At 61.3% G+C, this 14,804-nt stretch overlaps 1 protein-coding gene across 6 annotated transcripts; it reads left to right on the top strand.

Moving 5' to 3' along the window:
- The first annotated feature begins 252 nt into the window (after positions 1–252).
- On the top strand, positions 253–13,808 carry Arhgap45 (Rho GTPase activating protein 45). Of its 6 annotated transcripts, none has more exons than XM_046444379.2 (23): positions 253–557; positions 1,436–1,766; positions 4,418–4,561; positions 4,751–4,835; positions 4,917–4,989; positions 5,117–5,183; positions 5,298–5,441; positions 5,534–5,598; positions 5,749–5,859; positions 5,932–6,012; positions 8,371–8,559; positions 8,755–8,892; positions 8,963–9,153; positions 9,276–9,400; positions 9,483–9,566; positions 9,656–9,760; positions 9,861–10,033; positions 10,575–10,763; positions 10,841–10,978; positions 11,215–11,441; positions 11,521–11,731; positions 12,388–12,496; positions 12,929–13,808. In XM_046444379.2, exons 1-23 carry the CDS (start codon positions 468–470, stop codon positions 13,249–13,251), a joined length of 3,393 nt encoding a protein of 1,130 aa, XP_046300335.1. In that variant the 5' UTR covers positions 253–467; the 3' UTR covers positions 13,252–13,808. The 6 variants fall into 6 exon arrangements, with proteins under 6 accessions (XP_046300335.1, XP_046300336.1, XP_046300333.1 ...); XM_046444380.2 differs by having other exon boundaries at positions 255–557; positions 5,298–5,435; XM_046444377.2 differs by lacking the exon at positions 253–557 and adding an exon at positions 599–752 and having other exon boundaries at positions 8,374–8,559.
- The last annotated feature ends 996 nt before the right edge of the window (positions 13,809–14,804 follow it).

The raw sequence follows: 14,804 nt of genomic DNA, 5'->3' as shown, positions 1-14,804 counted from the left end.
CCCGCGCACGGGGGTCTGTGCGCTCCTACTGGCAGCTGGGTGGGTGTGTTTGAGTTGAAGGTCAGCATCCCTGTGGTCGTCGCTGAGTGCCTTGCTGTGTACACTTGAGATGCCGTGCTGTGTACACTGAGAGCGCATCACCACCCGCGGGGTGTGGACTTCGCGGCTCCTGAAAGAGGAAGCCGGGGCGGGGCGGGGCGGCCTGCGACCTCTGATCGCGCCCACTCTGCCGTCTGGCAGGCTGAGGCTCGCACTGTGGGGCGGGTCTGCGGTGCCGCCTTGGAGGCCTTTCCTGTACCGGCGACCGTGCGCCAATGAGGGCCCGGCCTGTCACGTGGGCCTGACAGCTGGGGAGGGGGTGGCCCGTGGCAATGTGGTCTCCAGGCAGCCAGCGCTAGGAGCTGCATTTCCAAGACCCCCCAGCGTGCCGACCTGCCAGCTCCCCGGGTCACCCCTCTGACCCCACCATGTTCTCCAGGAAGAAACGGGAGCTAATGAAAACCCCTTCCATCTCCAAAAAGAACCGGGCGGGAAGCCCCAGCCCGCAGCCCTCAGGGGTGAGTCCTGGCAGAGCGGGTGGGGAACTGGGGCAACACCCGCAGGAGGCACAGGGGCGCGTCCGCGGCTTGAGGTACAGCACGAGCCACACCATGCTGGGCCGGCGATGGGGCACCCACGCCAGCTACAGTCCCCACCAGGCTGGATGGCAGAGGTCACCACGAACAGACCAGGACCTGGGTATTCGGCTCATGGTAGGGGGCCTCAGGGCTAGTTGGTAGGGACAGTGCCAGAGTGGGAGTGGGTCTGGAGCTCTGCAGGAGGGGGGCTCAGGTAACTTGGGGGCTCCAGGAGCTATTGAAGGAGGGGAGGGCTGCAGCCCCAGTTTGGGTTGCATGTTTACAGCAGGTCATCTTATGGATCTGTGTGGCACAGTGGTCTGGGAGAGGGAGTGTCCCCAGGGGCTGAGGGCGTCTCCAAGTTTAGGAGTTTGGGGGCATCTGTCTATAAGGCCTGGGGTGTCCCTAGGACTCAGAGGTCTACCAGAGCCTTGGGGTACAGGAACTGTCGAAGGAGCCTTTTCTGAAGAGGACACATCCGCAGGAGCCGGGGGTCTACTCAGGCTGAGGGCTGTCTCTGGCGCTCCCTACCCCCACCAGGAAGTGGGGTTCCCCTCCCCCAAGTGCCTCTGCGCACTCCACCCCTGGCTGTGGTTTGGGCAGGGACCGTTGTTTGTGAAAAGCTCCAGGGAAGAGGATGTTGGGTAACAGGTGCCATGGGGGGGGGGACACAGGTCCCAATCTCAGCCCCCTGACCTCTGGCCTTTGACTCCCATGGAACCAGGCTGAAGATTCTCCAGAGTCACACTTCATTTCTGGGGAAACCGAGGCAGTGTCAAAGCTGAAGCATCCCCTTTCCCTCTTTCCCACCCTCCTAGGAGCTTCCCAAGAAAGACGGAGTGGATGTGGTGTTCCCTGGACCCAGCCTGGAGCCCCCAGCTGTGTCCTCAGGTGCCAAGGCCACAGGCACACTCAAGCGGCCCACCAGCCTGAGCCGCCACGCCAGTGCTGCTGGCTTCCCGCTCTCCGGTGCTGCCTCCTGGACACTAGGCCGGGGCTACCGAAGCCCTCTGACTGCCTCCAGCCCTGCCGAGCTGCCCACCGAGGGGCCTGGCCCTGATGCAGTGGAGGACATCTCAAACCTGCTGGCCGATGTGGCCCGCTTCGCAGAGGGCCTTGAAAAACTGAAGGAGTGTGTCGTGCATGACGGTGAGAGTCCGCCGAGACAGGGAGGTCAGGGTGGAAGGCTGAGTGGACGTAGGCATGGTCAAAAAAGAAAGCAGGGAGGCACTTGGGGAAGGTCCAAACGGGTTAGCAGAGAGTCTGCCTGGAGGAGGCCATGAGAACCAGATGCAGAGGGATGTGAAGGGGTTTGGTGACAAGGAGGAGGGGAAAGCATTTCAGTGGAGGGACCGTCCCGTGCACAGGCTCAGACCTGGAAACAGAGAACAAAGGCGAAGGTGTGGAGGGCCGTGGTGTGCCCACCGTGAGAACGAGGCTGTGGCATGGGTCTGAGGGCCCTGGACATAACCCTGGGGCTACAGGGTGCCATAGAGGGTGTTCCTGCAGAGGAGGGGCGGGTTCATCTGCTTTCTGGAGGCTGTGGGCTGAAGGTGGGCTGCGGTCTGGGTGGAGAGGCTGTGGGGCCCATGAAGGTAGCAGGAGGTGCTGGGGGTGAGGCCTGCGCGATAGCAGTTCCGTTTTCTCCACGCGGCTGCTGACAGTCCTGCTTCCTGCCGAGTTATTTTCATCTGCTTCCTGTTTGTCCCTGGCAGCTCAGGCGGGCACTTCGACGGGGGCGGGCACAGCACCTCCTGAACCATCTTCAGCCCCACACTAAACCGCAGTGCCAGGGCCGTTGGAGCGCCCTGACCTGCTCCCCTAAGCAGCCCATCCACAGATGAGGAAACCGAGGTTCCAGCAGGCTGGACCTCAGCTTCGCGGCTTTGGCTTTCTGGGGGATAACAGGGGCTCTGTGGCCTAGGCCCTGCTGAGAGAGGGGGGAGCCCAGGGGTTATCTGGTCCCAGGGGCGGAGGCCCGAGCCAGTTTCCTGGGGAAACCCTAATCTCGGTTCCTTCCGATCCTGGCGCTTCCTTGGAGGTCCGGCGTGGGCTGGGCGCAGCCCGGGGACATCTTGCAGACTCACAGCCCTGCGTCCCAGGGACGCCCTGCGCAGGGAAGAACCTGGCACAAGCAGGATGGGGGTTGGAGTCCTGGAGCCGCCCCTGCCGGCCGGAGACTCTGGGCTAGCCACTGCCCTGTCTACAGCGCGGGCGCTGGTTCTGTAAAATGGGGCCAGGACTCAGGCGCCGTGGGATTAGTGCGAAGGTCACCAGAATAGTTTATGCACATCGAGACATCCTCGCGCCTTGGATTTCTTCTCCGGGCCTTGGTTTCCCCACCGGTCCTGGACTGCCCTTCTTGGAGCCGCACAGCCTTGGATCCCTCCAGCACTACGTGCAGCCGGGAGCCAAGGACCCGAACAAAGGGCAGCTGGACGCAGGGGCGGGGTTCTCCTCTGCGGGGCGGGGTTTCCATACTGGCCAAAGCCGGTTTGGCCACTGGCCAGCCACAGAGACCCCCACCAGTCAGGCACCTGCTCCCAGGCGCATGCTCGCTGTCTGGGTTCCGCCACGCGAGGTGCATCTGCCAGACGGTGGGTGCACCCAGCGTGGGAGGATGCCCCGTGCACTGCCTGGTGGGGCCCGGAGGTGAGGGGCAGTGCCGGGTGCAAGGTGCCCCTGCCCCACCCCGCCCCGCAGTGGCGCTCCGGGCACTGGGGCACTGGGCTGGCCGCCGGGGACGCACAGCTGCCGAACACTTGCCTTGGCCTCGTCAACCTTGCATCTCCGCACTTGGCAGGTGGCCCTCCTGTAGCCCACGTCTCGGGTGGAGGGGTGCTGTGGGAATCTAGGTGGCCCAGGCCCTTAGGGGCAGGCCGGGGAAGGAGTGTGGTGGAGGGCAGGGGCATGACCTTCCCAGCGGGCTTCCCGAGATTCCTGAAATCCCCTCTGGGGGTCTGGGGGTCTTTGTGCTGAGAAGGGACGGGCAGTGATGCTCAGGCTTCACTTGGCTTTTGGGGCACCCTCCAGCTGTCCTCTCCCGGATCTCACCGCCCCATCATTCTTGACCTTCCAGAATCCCCGTGACTCTCTCCGCTAGCTCACCCACACTCTTTCTGTTTGGTTTCTTTTGCTGGGAGAGGGTGCTGGGGCTGGAACCCAAGTCCTCGTTGGCAGGTCGACAAGAGGTCCACCAGTGGCCCACATTCCCCAGCTCCCCATTTTATAAAAATCTTCTGATTCAGAGCGTTTGAGGGGGCATTGAAGTCCTATCCCAACAAACCACGACTAGTTCCCAGCCCTTGGCTCCTGGTGGCCCAGGAAGTAAAGCCAGACAGGTGCTTCCCTGCCGTTCCCGCCCTCAGAGCCGGTGAAGTGGAAGTGTCCCTGGGCCTCGGCTCCCTCATGTGCAGAGAGGAGGTGCCCTCTGCAGTAGCTGCCAGGATTGCGCCGTGGGAGGTGAGGGGTGGCCTGCCCTGTGCTCAGGTGGGCAGAAGGGCAGGCAGGAACCAGGGGGCTGCGTGGAGGAGGAGGGCCAGGACTTGGCCTTGGACAGCAGCAGTTTGTTTTCTGGAGGGTCAGAAGGAGTTCTGAGTGGAAGGGACTGTCTAGGCCAAGGAGCAGTCTGTGCAGACCTGACCAGGAGCCCAGAGAGGGTCAGTCCTCCCCTGGGTCTCATGGCTGCCCTCTCCCACCTCTGCCTCAGTGTGCTCACCTGGGGACAGGAGCTGTGAGGACACAGCAGACCCCCTGGGACTGGCCCCTTCTTTCCTGCTCACACCCACTCTGACCAGCAGATCTCCTCGAGGCCCGCCGGCCACTGGCCCATGAGTGCCTGGGTGAGGCCCTGCGTGTGATGCGCCAGGTCATCTCCAAGTGCCCACTGCTGAACACCGTGGAGACACTCACTGCTGCTGGCACCCTCATTGCCAAGGTCAAAGGTCAGCAGATGGGCAGGGGGCAGCCAGGCCCGTCTGCCAGGCAGGACTTCCTGGAGGGGGCGCTCTCTGAAGTGGGTTTTGAAGGATGCACAGGCGTTCGGCAGGCACAGCTGCTCCCTGATGCTTGGGTGAGGGCTCTGTCAGTGAGCTAAGGGATGATGGCCTTTCAGAGTGTCCTCTGCTTCCCAGCCTTCCATTATGAGTCCAACAATGAGTCGGACAAGAGGGAGTTCGAGAAGGCCCTGGAGACCATGGCTGTGTCCTTCAGCAGCACGTGAGCTCGCACGGGAGCCCCTGGGGCGGGCTGAGGGACATGGTGCCATGTGCCTCTGGTGCTGACCCTCTGGCCCTGCAGTGTGTCCGAGTTCCTCATGGGCGAAGTGGACAGCAGCACGCTCCTGGCAGTGCCCCCTGGGGACCCTAGCCAGGTGAGCAGCGGGGGTGGGGTGGGTCTGCATCCACCTGTGGGTCTGCTCCCCCCTCAGGCAGGTGGTGGCCACCTCCTGCAGGGCAGGATCCCCAGGGCTGGTCTCACTTGCGTCTCCCTCTGTGCAGTCCATGGAGAACCTGTACGGACAGGGCAGTGAGGGCCCCCTGCCCAGCACTGAGGACTGTGAGGAAGGTAAGTGTCCCAGAGCCCCAGGGGCAGGTGCCTGCGTGGGCTGGGCACCAGAGGCCTGCACTGAGCTGGGCGGGGAGGGCAGGGTGGCCAGATGGCTGAGCAGGTGCCCCACAGGCTGCCCACCCCCGGAGGAAGTGGACGTGCTACTGCAGCGCTGTGAGGGTGGTGTGGACGCCGCACTGCAGTATGCCAAGAACATGGCCAAGTACATGAAGGACCTCATTGGCTACCTGGAGAAGCGGACTGCTCTGGGTGAGGGTGAGGGTGGGCCCTGTGGGGTCTGGCCAGAGGGTCCCAGGGAGTCGGTGCACCTTGCGCCTGTCTAACACTTGGCACCTCACACCCTGCAGAGATGGAGTTTGCCAAAGGCCTACAGAAGATCGTCCACAACTGCAGACAGAGTGTCATGCACGAGGTGGGCCCCGCGGGCTGGGACAGGGCCTCCCTTCCGTACTACAGGAGCGGGCTGTGGCTGCAGGGACTATGAGAGGTGACAGGGCTCCAGAGCTGGGGCTGCTGCTGGGGCCATCCCTCCCCACCTCAATGACTGGCCCCACCCCCACAGCCCCACATGCCCCTCCTGTCCATCTACTCGCTGGCCCTGGAGCAGGACCTGGACTTTGGCCACGGCATGGTGCAGGCGGTGGGCACGCTACAGACCCAGACCTTCATGCAGGTGGGCTGGGCCTCCAGGGTAGGCTGGTGGGGGTGTGGCCAGGGCCCCCACTGATGGACCCTCTCTCCCCAGCCCCTGACCCTGCGGCGGCTGGAGCATGAGCGACGCAGGAAGGAGATCAAGGAATCCTGGCACCGGGCACAGAGGAAGCTGGTAGGGGTAGCAGGCGTGTGACTTCGCGTTCCTGCCACTCGGAGGCCTGTGCTAGCACTGCGCATGTGCCCCTGCGCCTTTTTGCGCATGCGAGGAACGCAGCCGCAGCACCATCTGGCCCCGGTTGCGTTCCCAGGACTCAGGCCCTCTGCTCCCCGGTTCCCACTGCGGGTGGTTCAGAAATGGGGAGAAGCGGTGTTTCCTCAGGCTGCAGAGAGCTAGTCCCCACGAGAGGAGGACACTGAGGCCCAGTCACTCTAGTCCGGTGTTTGCTCCCCAGTTCCCTTTCGGGTGGCTTCAGCAGCACCGTGGACTATTGTTCGCCTTTTTAGCTGAGTTAGCAGCGCGTGGGGTGAGAAGCCCCTTCCTGGATGCTTCCAGCATATACCAGCCAACTCCAGCAGATCCGCAGCTCCTGGGTGACCATTTTGGCACTTGTCTCTACACTGACCCCTGCACCGAGAAGTTCACCCCATAGGGTCCACACAATGCAGCCTCGTTCCTTTGCAGCAGCTCAGCACTCAGCTGAGGCTTCTGTGGCTCAGTATGTGGATGGGCAGTTGCTTTAACAAGCATCACAGCTAAGACAAGCCTGTGCTCCCACCTCCAGAGTTTGTGAGGGTTTATCTCAGATCAGTGCTCCAAAACAAATGTCATGGTTGAGACAGGTACATTGATGGCTTTGCTGCTACACCATGGCCATGCTTTTCAGCTTTGTGAAACCTCGGGTTATATCCCTTCCCTTAGTGTGGCTCAGACAGTGCCTTTTTCTTCTTATTATTATTATTTTGTATTGGTTTGATAGAGCTCTTCACATATTGGAGAACTCCGATCCCAACACTGTGACTTACAGACTCCTCCTACCTACTTGCTCCTTTGACCTTTCCCCCGCCTCTCCTAGTGCTGGGATTGAACCCAGGGGCACCAGTGAACTACGTCCCCAGCCCTATTTATTTAAGATTAACTGAGGACTGAAAGGATTCCTAAGATTTAAACTGATTTAGTCATGTAAATTCAAAGCCACCAGTTAGGAAGATGAATCAGTTCTCTGAAGCTTCAAAACGAAGCATGTTCTCCTCCTAGCCTGATGCCCGTGGTCCTGGACATTTTTATTTTCTAAATAGAGCAGATTCTTCTCTCATACGAGCTGACCTTCCTGTGTCCTTTTCCTGGTACTTCTCCTCAGCCCTTTTTGATTTCTGGTTTTTCAGACAGGATCTCACTGAGTTGCTGAGGCTGGCCTTTAACTTGTGTCTCCTGCCTCGGCTTCCCGAGTCGCTGGGGTTGTAAGTGTGGCTGACACATTCCGCTTGACTTTGTTTCTTCTTTCAATCCTTTTATTCGTTGCTGTTTCGGTACTGGGGATGGAACCCAAGACCTCACATGAGCTAGGCATGCGCTGTCCACCTAGCGAGCCGTGCCCCCAGGCCCTCGTGTTTCTTTATTTGATCTGCCCTGCTTGTTTTGCAGGAAGAAGCCCTGGTGGTAGTTGACTGCAGTAGTCTGTGTGTTTTGTCAGATTGAACCAGGAGTGCTGTGCCACTGAGCCACATCCCCAGCCCTATTTTATATCTTATTTAGAGACAGGGTCTCTCTGAGTTGCTTAGTGCCTCAGTAAGTTGCTGAGGCTGGCTTTGAACTTGCAATCCTCCTGCCTCAGCCTCCCCAGCCGCTGGGATTACAGGTGTGCACCACTGAAGCCCGGCTTCATCTTATTTTGAGACAGGGTCTCAGTAAGTTGCCCAGGCTGGCCTGGAAGTCGTGATCCTCCTGCCTAAGCTTCCCCAGAAGCTGGGGTGATAGGTACATCCACAGCTCTGGCTTTTTTACATGGAGTTTTGTGTTGTCCATCAAAAGGGATTCCCCACACATGGGATTATTTTGAAATATTCTCTTAATACTTGCAGTACTTTTTCCTTTTCTTCTTCTTCTTTTTTTTTTTTTTTTTTTGCTGAGGACTGAGCAAGAGTTCCACCAGCGAGTGGTGGCTGAGCCCCTGGTTCTTTTCTGCACGTTTGGTCTCTGACGGTTTGGGCTGAGGGGCCTCCCAGGCCCGGTGGCTTCTGAGCAGGTTCCTGGTGCTCAGGGGTGTCTGGCTTCCTGCCAGCCTCCTACTCGAGTGGCACCTGTGTTTCTGTCAGAGGCTATCCCACTCCTTGAGGGGTCTGGTTGCAGGTGTCACCTCCGATTCTGCTGCTGTTGGGCAGGGACCACTGTGTGCCTGATGGGACTGTGGGTTCCTGCGTTGCTTGGCTTGGCCCTCCTGGGTGCCAGAGCTGGGGCTGGAGAAGAGGGTGGGAGCAGCCAGGGCTGGAGGCGAAGCTGGATCCGGCCCCACCGCGCCTTCTCACCACCCAGCAGGAGGCGGAGGCCAACCTGCGCAAGGCCAAGCAGGGCTACATGCAGCGCTCTGAGGACCATGACAAGGCCCGCTTCCTGGTGGCCAAGGCAGAGGAGGAGCAGGCCAGCTCAGGACCTGGGGCGGGCAATGCAGCCTCCAAGACCCTGGACAAGAGGCGGCGGCTGGAGGAGGAAGCCAAGAACAAGGTGAGGGCAGCAGGAGGCTCAGCAGAGGGTCAGGTAGGAGGAGACCCAGGGCGGCATCTCCCGCACTTGTGTGAAGTCCCATCTCCAGGCCTCTGGGCGCGGAGCACACACCCTCTCCTGCCTGGCTCCTCCCCGGGTTTCTGCATTGCTTGGCTGGGTCCTGCTGAGGGCTGAGCCGCTCCCCCACCCCCTCAGGCCGAGGAAGCCATGGCCACCTATCGCACCTGTGTCGCGGATGCTAAGACACAGAAGCAGGAGCTGGAGGACACCAAGGTGACAGCGCTGCGGCAGATCCAGGAGGTCATCCGGCAGAGCGACCAGACCATCAAGTCGGTGCGTGCGGGGGCGGGCTCAGGCCGCGGTGCGTGCCGGGCGGCCGCTCACCTGTGGGTGCTGCCCGCAGGCCACCATCTCCTACTACCAGCTGATGCACATGCAGACGGCGCCCCTGCCGGTGCACTTCCAGATGCTGTGCGAGAGCAGCAAGCTCTACGACCCCGGCCAGCAGTACGCCTCCCACGTGCGCCAGCTGCAGCGTGGCGAGGAGCCGGACGTGCGCTACGACTTCGAGCCCCACGTCTCCTCCAGCTCCTGGTACCCCACCCGCCCAGCCGGCTCCCGGGCACATGCACCGGTTCGGGGGGCAGGCTTCCCACCTGGAGGGGCAGGACTACTGTGAGGCCCCTGCCGACCCTTCCTCCTCACCCTTCCACCAGGTCTCCCATCATGCGCGCCCGGAAGGGCAGCTTCAACGTTGGGGACACAGTGGGGACAGAGGCCACTGGCAGCTCCCCTGAGGAAGGTGGGCCCAACGAAGGGGCGCCTGCCAAGGAGCCCAGGGGTGAGTGCCTGGTGAGAGCAGGGGACACTGGTTCCCAAGGCCGCCTGAGGCCTGTGCTGGACACACCCTCCTTCTTCCCCAGGGGTGCGGGGACACCAGGTGCACAAGTCCTGGCCCATCTCCATCTCAGACTCCGACAGGAGTCTGGACCCCAGGCCGGGCTCAGGTGAGGCCTGAGGCCTGCCCAGCGGGCTGGGGCAGGGAGCTGCTAGTCATCCTGGCTTGGGAAGTCTGATAGTCCTCTGTCCTACATAGAGGACTTTAAGAAGTTTCAGCGCATGTCATCCAGCGGTGCCATGTCACCCAGTGAGGAGCTGGTGGAGCAGGAAGGTGGCCCAGAGGTGTCTGCCTTTGACCAGGGTGAGGAACTGTGGCCTGAGAGGGGAGGGAGAGAGCTCTGAACACGCCCAGGGCTTTGCCCCTCCTGCCTTGTGACACTGGCTGCCCGTCTCACGCCTAGCTGACCTCAATGGCATGGCTCCTGAGCTGCCCGTGGCTGTACCCAGCGGCCCTTTTCGCAATGTGGGGCTGTCCAAGGCAGCCCGCACCCACCGGCTTCGGAAGCTCCGGACGCCCGCCAAGTGCAGGGAATGTAACAGCTACGTGTACTTCCAAGGAGCGGAGTGTGAGGAGGTACACGCCTCGCCCACTGGGGCAGCAGTGCTGCGGGGGAGTCCAGAGGGGCTGGACAGGCCAGAAGTGGACAGAGTGGCCCCGGGGGGTGAGAGCCAATGTTGAAGCCCTGGGCTGTGGCAGGAAAATCAAGGGGTTGAAAGGTGGCAGGACAGGGGTATAGAAACACCAGTTTTCAGCTGGGTACAGTGGCACACACCTGTAATCCCAGCAGCTGGGGAGGCTGAGACAGGAGGATCGCAAGTTCAAAGCTAGCCTCAGCAATAGTGAGATGCTAAGCAACTCAGTGATCCTGTCTCTAAATAAAATAAGTTCAATCCCTAATACTAGTACTGCAAAAAAAAAAAAAAAAAAAAAGAGAGAAATCCTAGCCCCAACCCCAAGCAGCAGCAGTTCCACCCAAGAGGGGTGTCTGCCTGCCAGGAGCAGTCTGGCTTGTGCCTTCAGAGGATGTCATGGAAATTGCAAGGGCTCCAGGGAGGAGGGTGCAGGTGGGGTCCCGCCTGCCCTGGCCCGAGGCTCACTGCCTGCTGACCCCCAGTGCTGCCTAGCCTGCCACAAGAAGTGCCTGGAGACCCTGGCTATTCAGTGCGGCCACAAGAAGCTGCAGGGCCGCCTGCAGCTCTTCGGCCAGGACTTCAGCCAGGCAGCCCGCGGTACCCTGGATGGCGTGCCTTTCATCGTCAAGAAGTGCGTCTGCGAGATCGAACGGCGCGCGCTGCGCGTTAAGGTGTGTCTCTGGGAACTGGTGGGATTCCCGGGTCCTGGGAGGGCGGGCAGAGGCTGACTGCGGCACCGGCACCGCAGGGCATCTACCGGGTCAACGGTGTGAAGACGCGCGTGGAGAAGCTGTGCCAGGCCTTCGAGACCGGCAAGGAACTGGTGGAGCTGTCGCAGGCCTTACCGCACGACATCAGCAACGTCCTCAAGCTCTACCTGCGCCAGGTGAGGCGCCCTGGAGGTGTGCACTGGAAGGGGCGTGGCCAGAGCAGGTGCTACAGTGGGTGGGGTCCTACTGTGCTGGGCGTGGCCAGAGTGCGGAGGGGCGTGGGCACAGGTGCTCTCTGGAGGACGGGGGCGGAGTCGGTTGCTGCAGTGGGTGGGGCCCTGGTGTGGTTGGGCGTGGCTGTGGCGGCAGGCTAGACCAGCCCTCTGACTCTGGTCCTGACACCCTCCTGCAGCTGCCGGAGCCGCTCATATCTTTCCGCCTATACCACGAGCTCGTGGGGCTGGCCAAGGACAGCCTGAAGGCAGAGGCTGAGGCCAAGACGGCGTCCAGGGGCCGGCAGGATGGGTCTGAGAGCGAGGCGGCAGCAGCTGTTATGGTGGGCCGCCTACGGGAGCTGCTGCGGGACCTGCCCCCGGAGAACCTGGCCACATTGCAGTATCTGCTGAGACACCTGCGCAGGTAAGTCATAGGGCTGGGGCCCAGGGTTTCAGGCAGGCTCCAGGAGCCACTCACACACCCTGTGCTCTCCGTGCCCCAGGATAGTGGAGGTGGAACAGGATAACAAGATGACCCCAGGGAACCTGGGCATTGTATTTGGGCCAACACTGCTGCGGCCGCGACCCACAGAGGCCACCATCTCCCTCTCCTCTCTGGTGGACTATCCCCACCAGGCCCGTGTCATTGAGACCCTCATCGTCCACTACAGCCTTATCTTCGAGGAGGAGCCTGAGGAGGCACCAGGGTGCCAGGTGAGGCATGGATCGGAGCCACAGCTGTGCACAGGAGGGTGTGGGTGCGAGCAGGTGGGGACAACACTGGGAAGCCCTTGTTTGGGTCAGAGCAGCCAGTTGTCTTTGGAACAGAGACTATATAAGGTGTGTCTGAGCCCTGGGACAGAGTGCTGGGGAAACAAAGGCACTGCTGGCCTCCACCCTCCTACCTGGTCCACTGCCTGCACGTGGGCAGCTGGGGCCACTTCAGCCAGAGGCCTGGCTTTGGTTTCTAGAAGTTTGTTCCCTTTCCTCACACATCTGCTCCTCTCTTCTCTTCAAGTCCTCCTTGTATTTCTTCACCCGTCTCCTGGCATCTCGTGGTGTTCCCGAGTTTTCTCTTACCCCACAGCCTCAGTGAGCCCCCGAGAGCCAGGGACCCTCAGGACTGGGGCCAGGGCTCTTTGGCTCTGACCCTGGTGTGTGTGCTGGGCCTGGCCCGTCTGGCAGAGCAGGTGGCCTGGGAGCAGGAGTGCAGTGGCTGTTTCAGGAGGAGCAGGCCTATTTGCACAAGCTGTGGGAGTGGACACGGAGTGGACCCTGGGACATCACACAGCCTCAGTAGCAGCAGTCCTTACTTTCAGGGTCTGGGGCAGCTGGAGCTGCGGCCTCCCTGACTCCCTTCCCCCTGGCAGGATGGGCCACCCAGTCAGCGGGCAGAGGTGGTGGTTTCCATGCCCTACCCAGAGGCTGGAGAGGAGTCTGCCTATGCCCTGCAGGAGGAGGCAGAGGACAGGGGCCGAGGTGAGTGGGGCTGCAGGGAGGCCAGGCCCTGGTGTCCACCGTGGAGCCTGCGTGCACAGCACAGGTTGGAGTCGCAGTGCCCAAGACTGAACTTCTGTGGGGTCGTCTGCCACGGACACCACCTGTACCCAGTATTCAGCACTGTCCTTTCAAGTGTTGTAACCAAGCCAACAGTGCCTTCTTTCCAAGGTGGCCATCTGCACTGAGGAATGGCCATGTCGATCCAGGCCCACAGGCCTTGAGTCTTTGAGGCACCAACATCTGGCCAGGCCAAATGCTTCCCTGGGGGGAGTGTAGTATCTGAGAGAGGGAGCAGGCTGGGGTGGGGACCCTGGGAGTTGACTCAGGTGGAGATGTCCCAGTGTCCACTCCGTGTCCACTGAGCCAGGTCCTCCACTCCATTCTCTCTCCCTCTCTGTCCGGCCTTCCCAGAATCCCGAGTTGCATCTAACGATTCTGACTCAGAGCTGGAAGAGGGCTCGGATCCCTTGTCATCCTCAGACGCCAGCGCCCTGCACCACCTCAGCTTTCTGGAGAAGGAGGGTGAAGCCAGCCTGGAGGGTCGCCGGAGCCGCAGTGGCAGTGAGGGGCAGCTGGGGGAGGAGGAGGACGAGGAGGACCAAGTGCTGCAGCTCTCAACCTACAACACCAACCAGTCCAACAACATGGCGCAGGCCCAGCGGCCCACCATGAGACTCCGTGGCGGGCAGATGGCGGCAGGCACCTGCTGGGGGCGACAGCCAGATTTCCTCTGAGCTGGGGTGGTGGGTGGGACAGTTGCCAGCTTCTCTTACACCTGGTCTGTCTCTGCCTCTTGGGGCCATCTGCATCTCAAGGCTGGGCTAGCCTCGCAGCCTGTCCTTGGTGAGAGCAGCTGTGCTGGCCGACACGGCGGCAGCCTCCTCCTGAAGCTTCTCACCTCGGCTCAGCTGAGCGGAGACCTGGCTCTTGGTGAAGCTCCCTATCTTTGGTGGGCCCACAGGGCTGTGTGGGTGGAGCAGTCCTGTCCCCGTCCCCTCGCTGCCCCTGGGCTCTCAATCTTAGGCCCTGCACTGATGACTCCTCACCCCTGCGGGGCTGAAGGCTGTTGTGGGTGCTGTGGAACTGGGGTGCAGGCCAGCCTTGACACTGAAGCCCAGGCTGGGGGTCAGTAGGGCCAGGCTCTGACTTTGGGATTTGCTCTTTTCCAGAAAGCTCTGGACACCTGGAGTCCAGGTCACCTAGGTCTAGGTACACAGAGCCGTCTCTCGCAGGTCACCATGTACTTCCTGGAAATGTGTCTGTTTTGCTTAAAATAAACTGATACCTGGTCTGTGTGCTGTGGCCCTGGGGAAGGGGAGCTGGGCCACAGGCCCGTGGTGTGTCCTTGGCTTCCTGGCTGAGGAGGCCCATGGGGAGGAGGTCCCCTCTGCCAGCCCTGGTGGCTTGGCAAGTCTGGGAGTCCTGGAGGCAGCCTACAGCTCCGCGATGGCCTGCAGAGCGGTCCGCATGGAGAGCATGTTCTCCACTGCAAGATCCCTTGCCACCCCACGTGGCTGCCAGGGGCCAGCTGTGGCAAAATTCGGCTCGTGACCCTCTGGAGCCTGAACCTGGAGCTCACGCACACTGATGTCACGGCCAGTGGAGGAGTGCCCACTGCCCACCCGCTTCTTGGTCCTGACCCTCACCTGAGGGATGGTGCGGGGGGTCACTGCTGGGTGAGGCCCTGAGGCTCACCCAGGGCAAATTTCCTGGGCAGAAAGAGGTGAGCTTTGACTCCAGGCAGGGGCTCCACAGCAGATGGTGGGGGAGAAGCCTTCCCTCCCCATGCAGCAGCCGCCATCAGGACCTGCAGCCCCAGACCCTACATGAAGCTGCACTGAGCTGCCTACAGGGCACAGGGTCTTCTTGGCAGGCAGCAGGCCGGGGTCTAGGTTACCACGGCCATCATCCTGCCACAAGTCAAGTTGAGGGAGGGTGACAGGAACCCACTGGCCCACAAGGCCAGAAGCATTTTCTGTGGCCCTTGAGTGGGGATGGACCCAGGGTCTCGTGCAGCCTAGACAAGTGTCCACCACCGAGTCTCCTCAGCCCACCTTGTCTTGCTGGCATCCAGAGGCACACCCAGCGGCTGACTGCATCTGAGCTGGTGCATGTTGTCCCACCATCTATCCCTGGAATGTTCTACCTTCTCAGACTCATACTGCCTTCCAACTCCTGTACCCCCCTGCTGCTTCCTGCCTCTGGATCTGGGGGCTCCAGGGACCTCCTGTGGTGACGGGCTCATATTAGGCAAGGTGATTTTAAAAAGCAGCGTGTCTATTTTTGG

This window comes from Marmota monax, unplaced genomic scaffold, assembly GCF_021218885.2.
Source record: "Marmota monax isolate L192 unplaced genomic scaffold, Marmota_monax_Labrador192_F-V1.1 WCK01_AAM20220418_F8-fsc00102, whole genome shotgun sequence".
NCBI classification, from domain to species: Eukaryota; Metazoa; Chordata; class Mammalia; order Rodentia; family Sciuridae; genus Marmota; species Marmota monax.
Note: the sequence above shows the minus strand (reverse complement) of the source record. Positions and strands in the feature narration are given on the sequence as shown.

What these genes read in the sequence shown, in the direction of transcription:
- Arhgap45 (XM_046444376.2), top strand. Translation starts at nt 651, where the DNA reads ATGCTGGGCCGGCGATGGGGCACCCACGCCAGCTACAGTCCCCACCAG. An exon ending in CCCCTGGGGACCCTAGCCAG is followed by an intron (nt 4,990 to 5,116) that starts GTGAGCAGCGGG and finishes CCCTCTGTGCAG; the next exon opens with TCCATGGAGAACCTGTACGG. An exon ending in GGACCCCAGGCCGGGCTCAG is followed by an intron (nt 9,567 to 9,655) that starts GTGAGGCCTGAG and finishes TGTCCTACATAG; the next exon opens with AGGACTTTAAGAAGTTTCAG.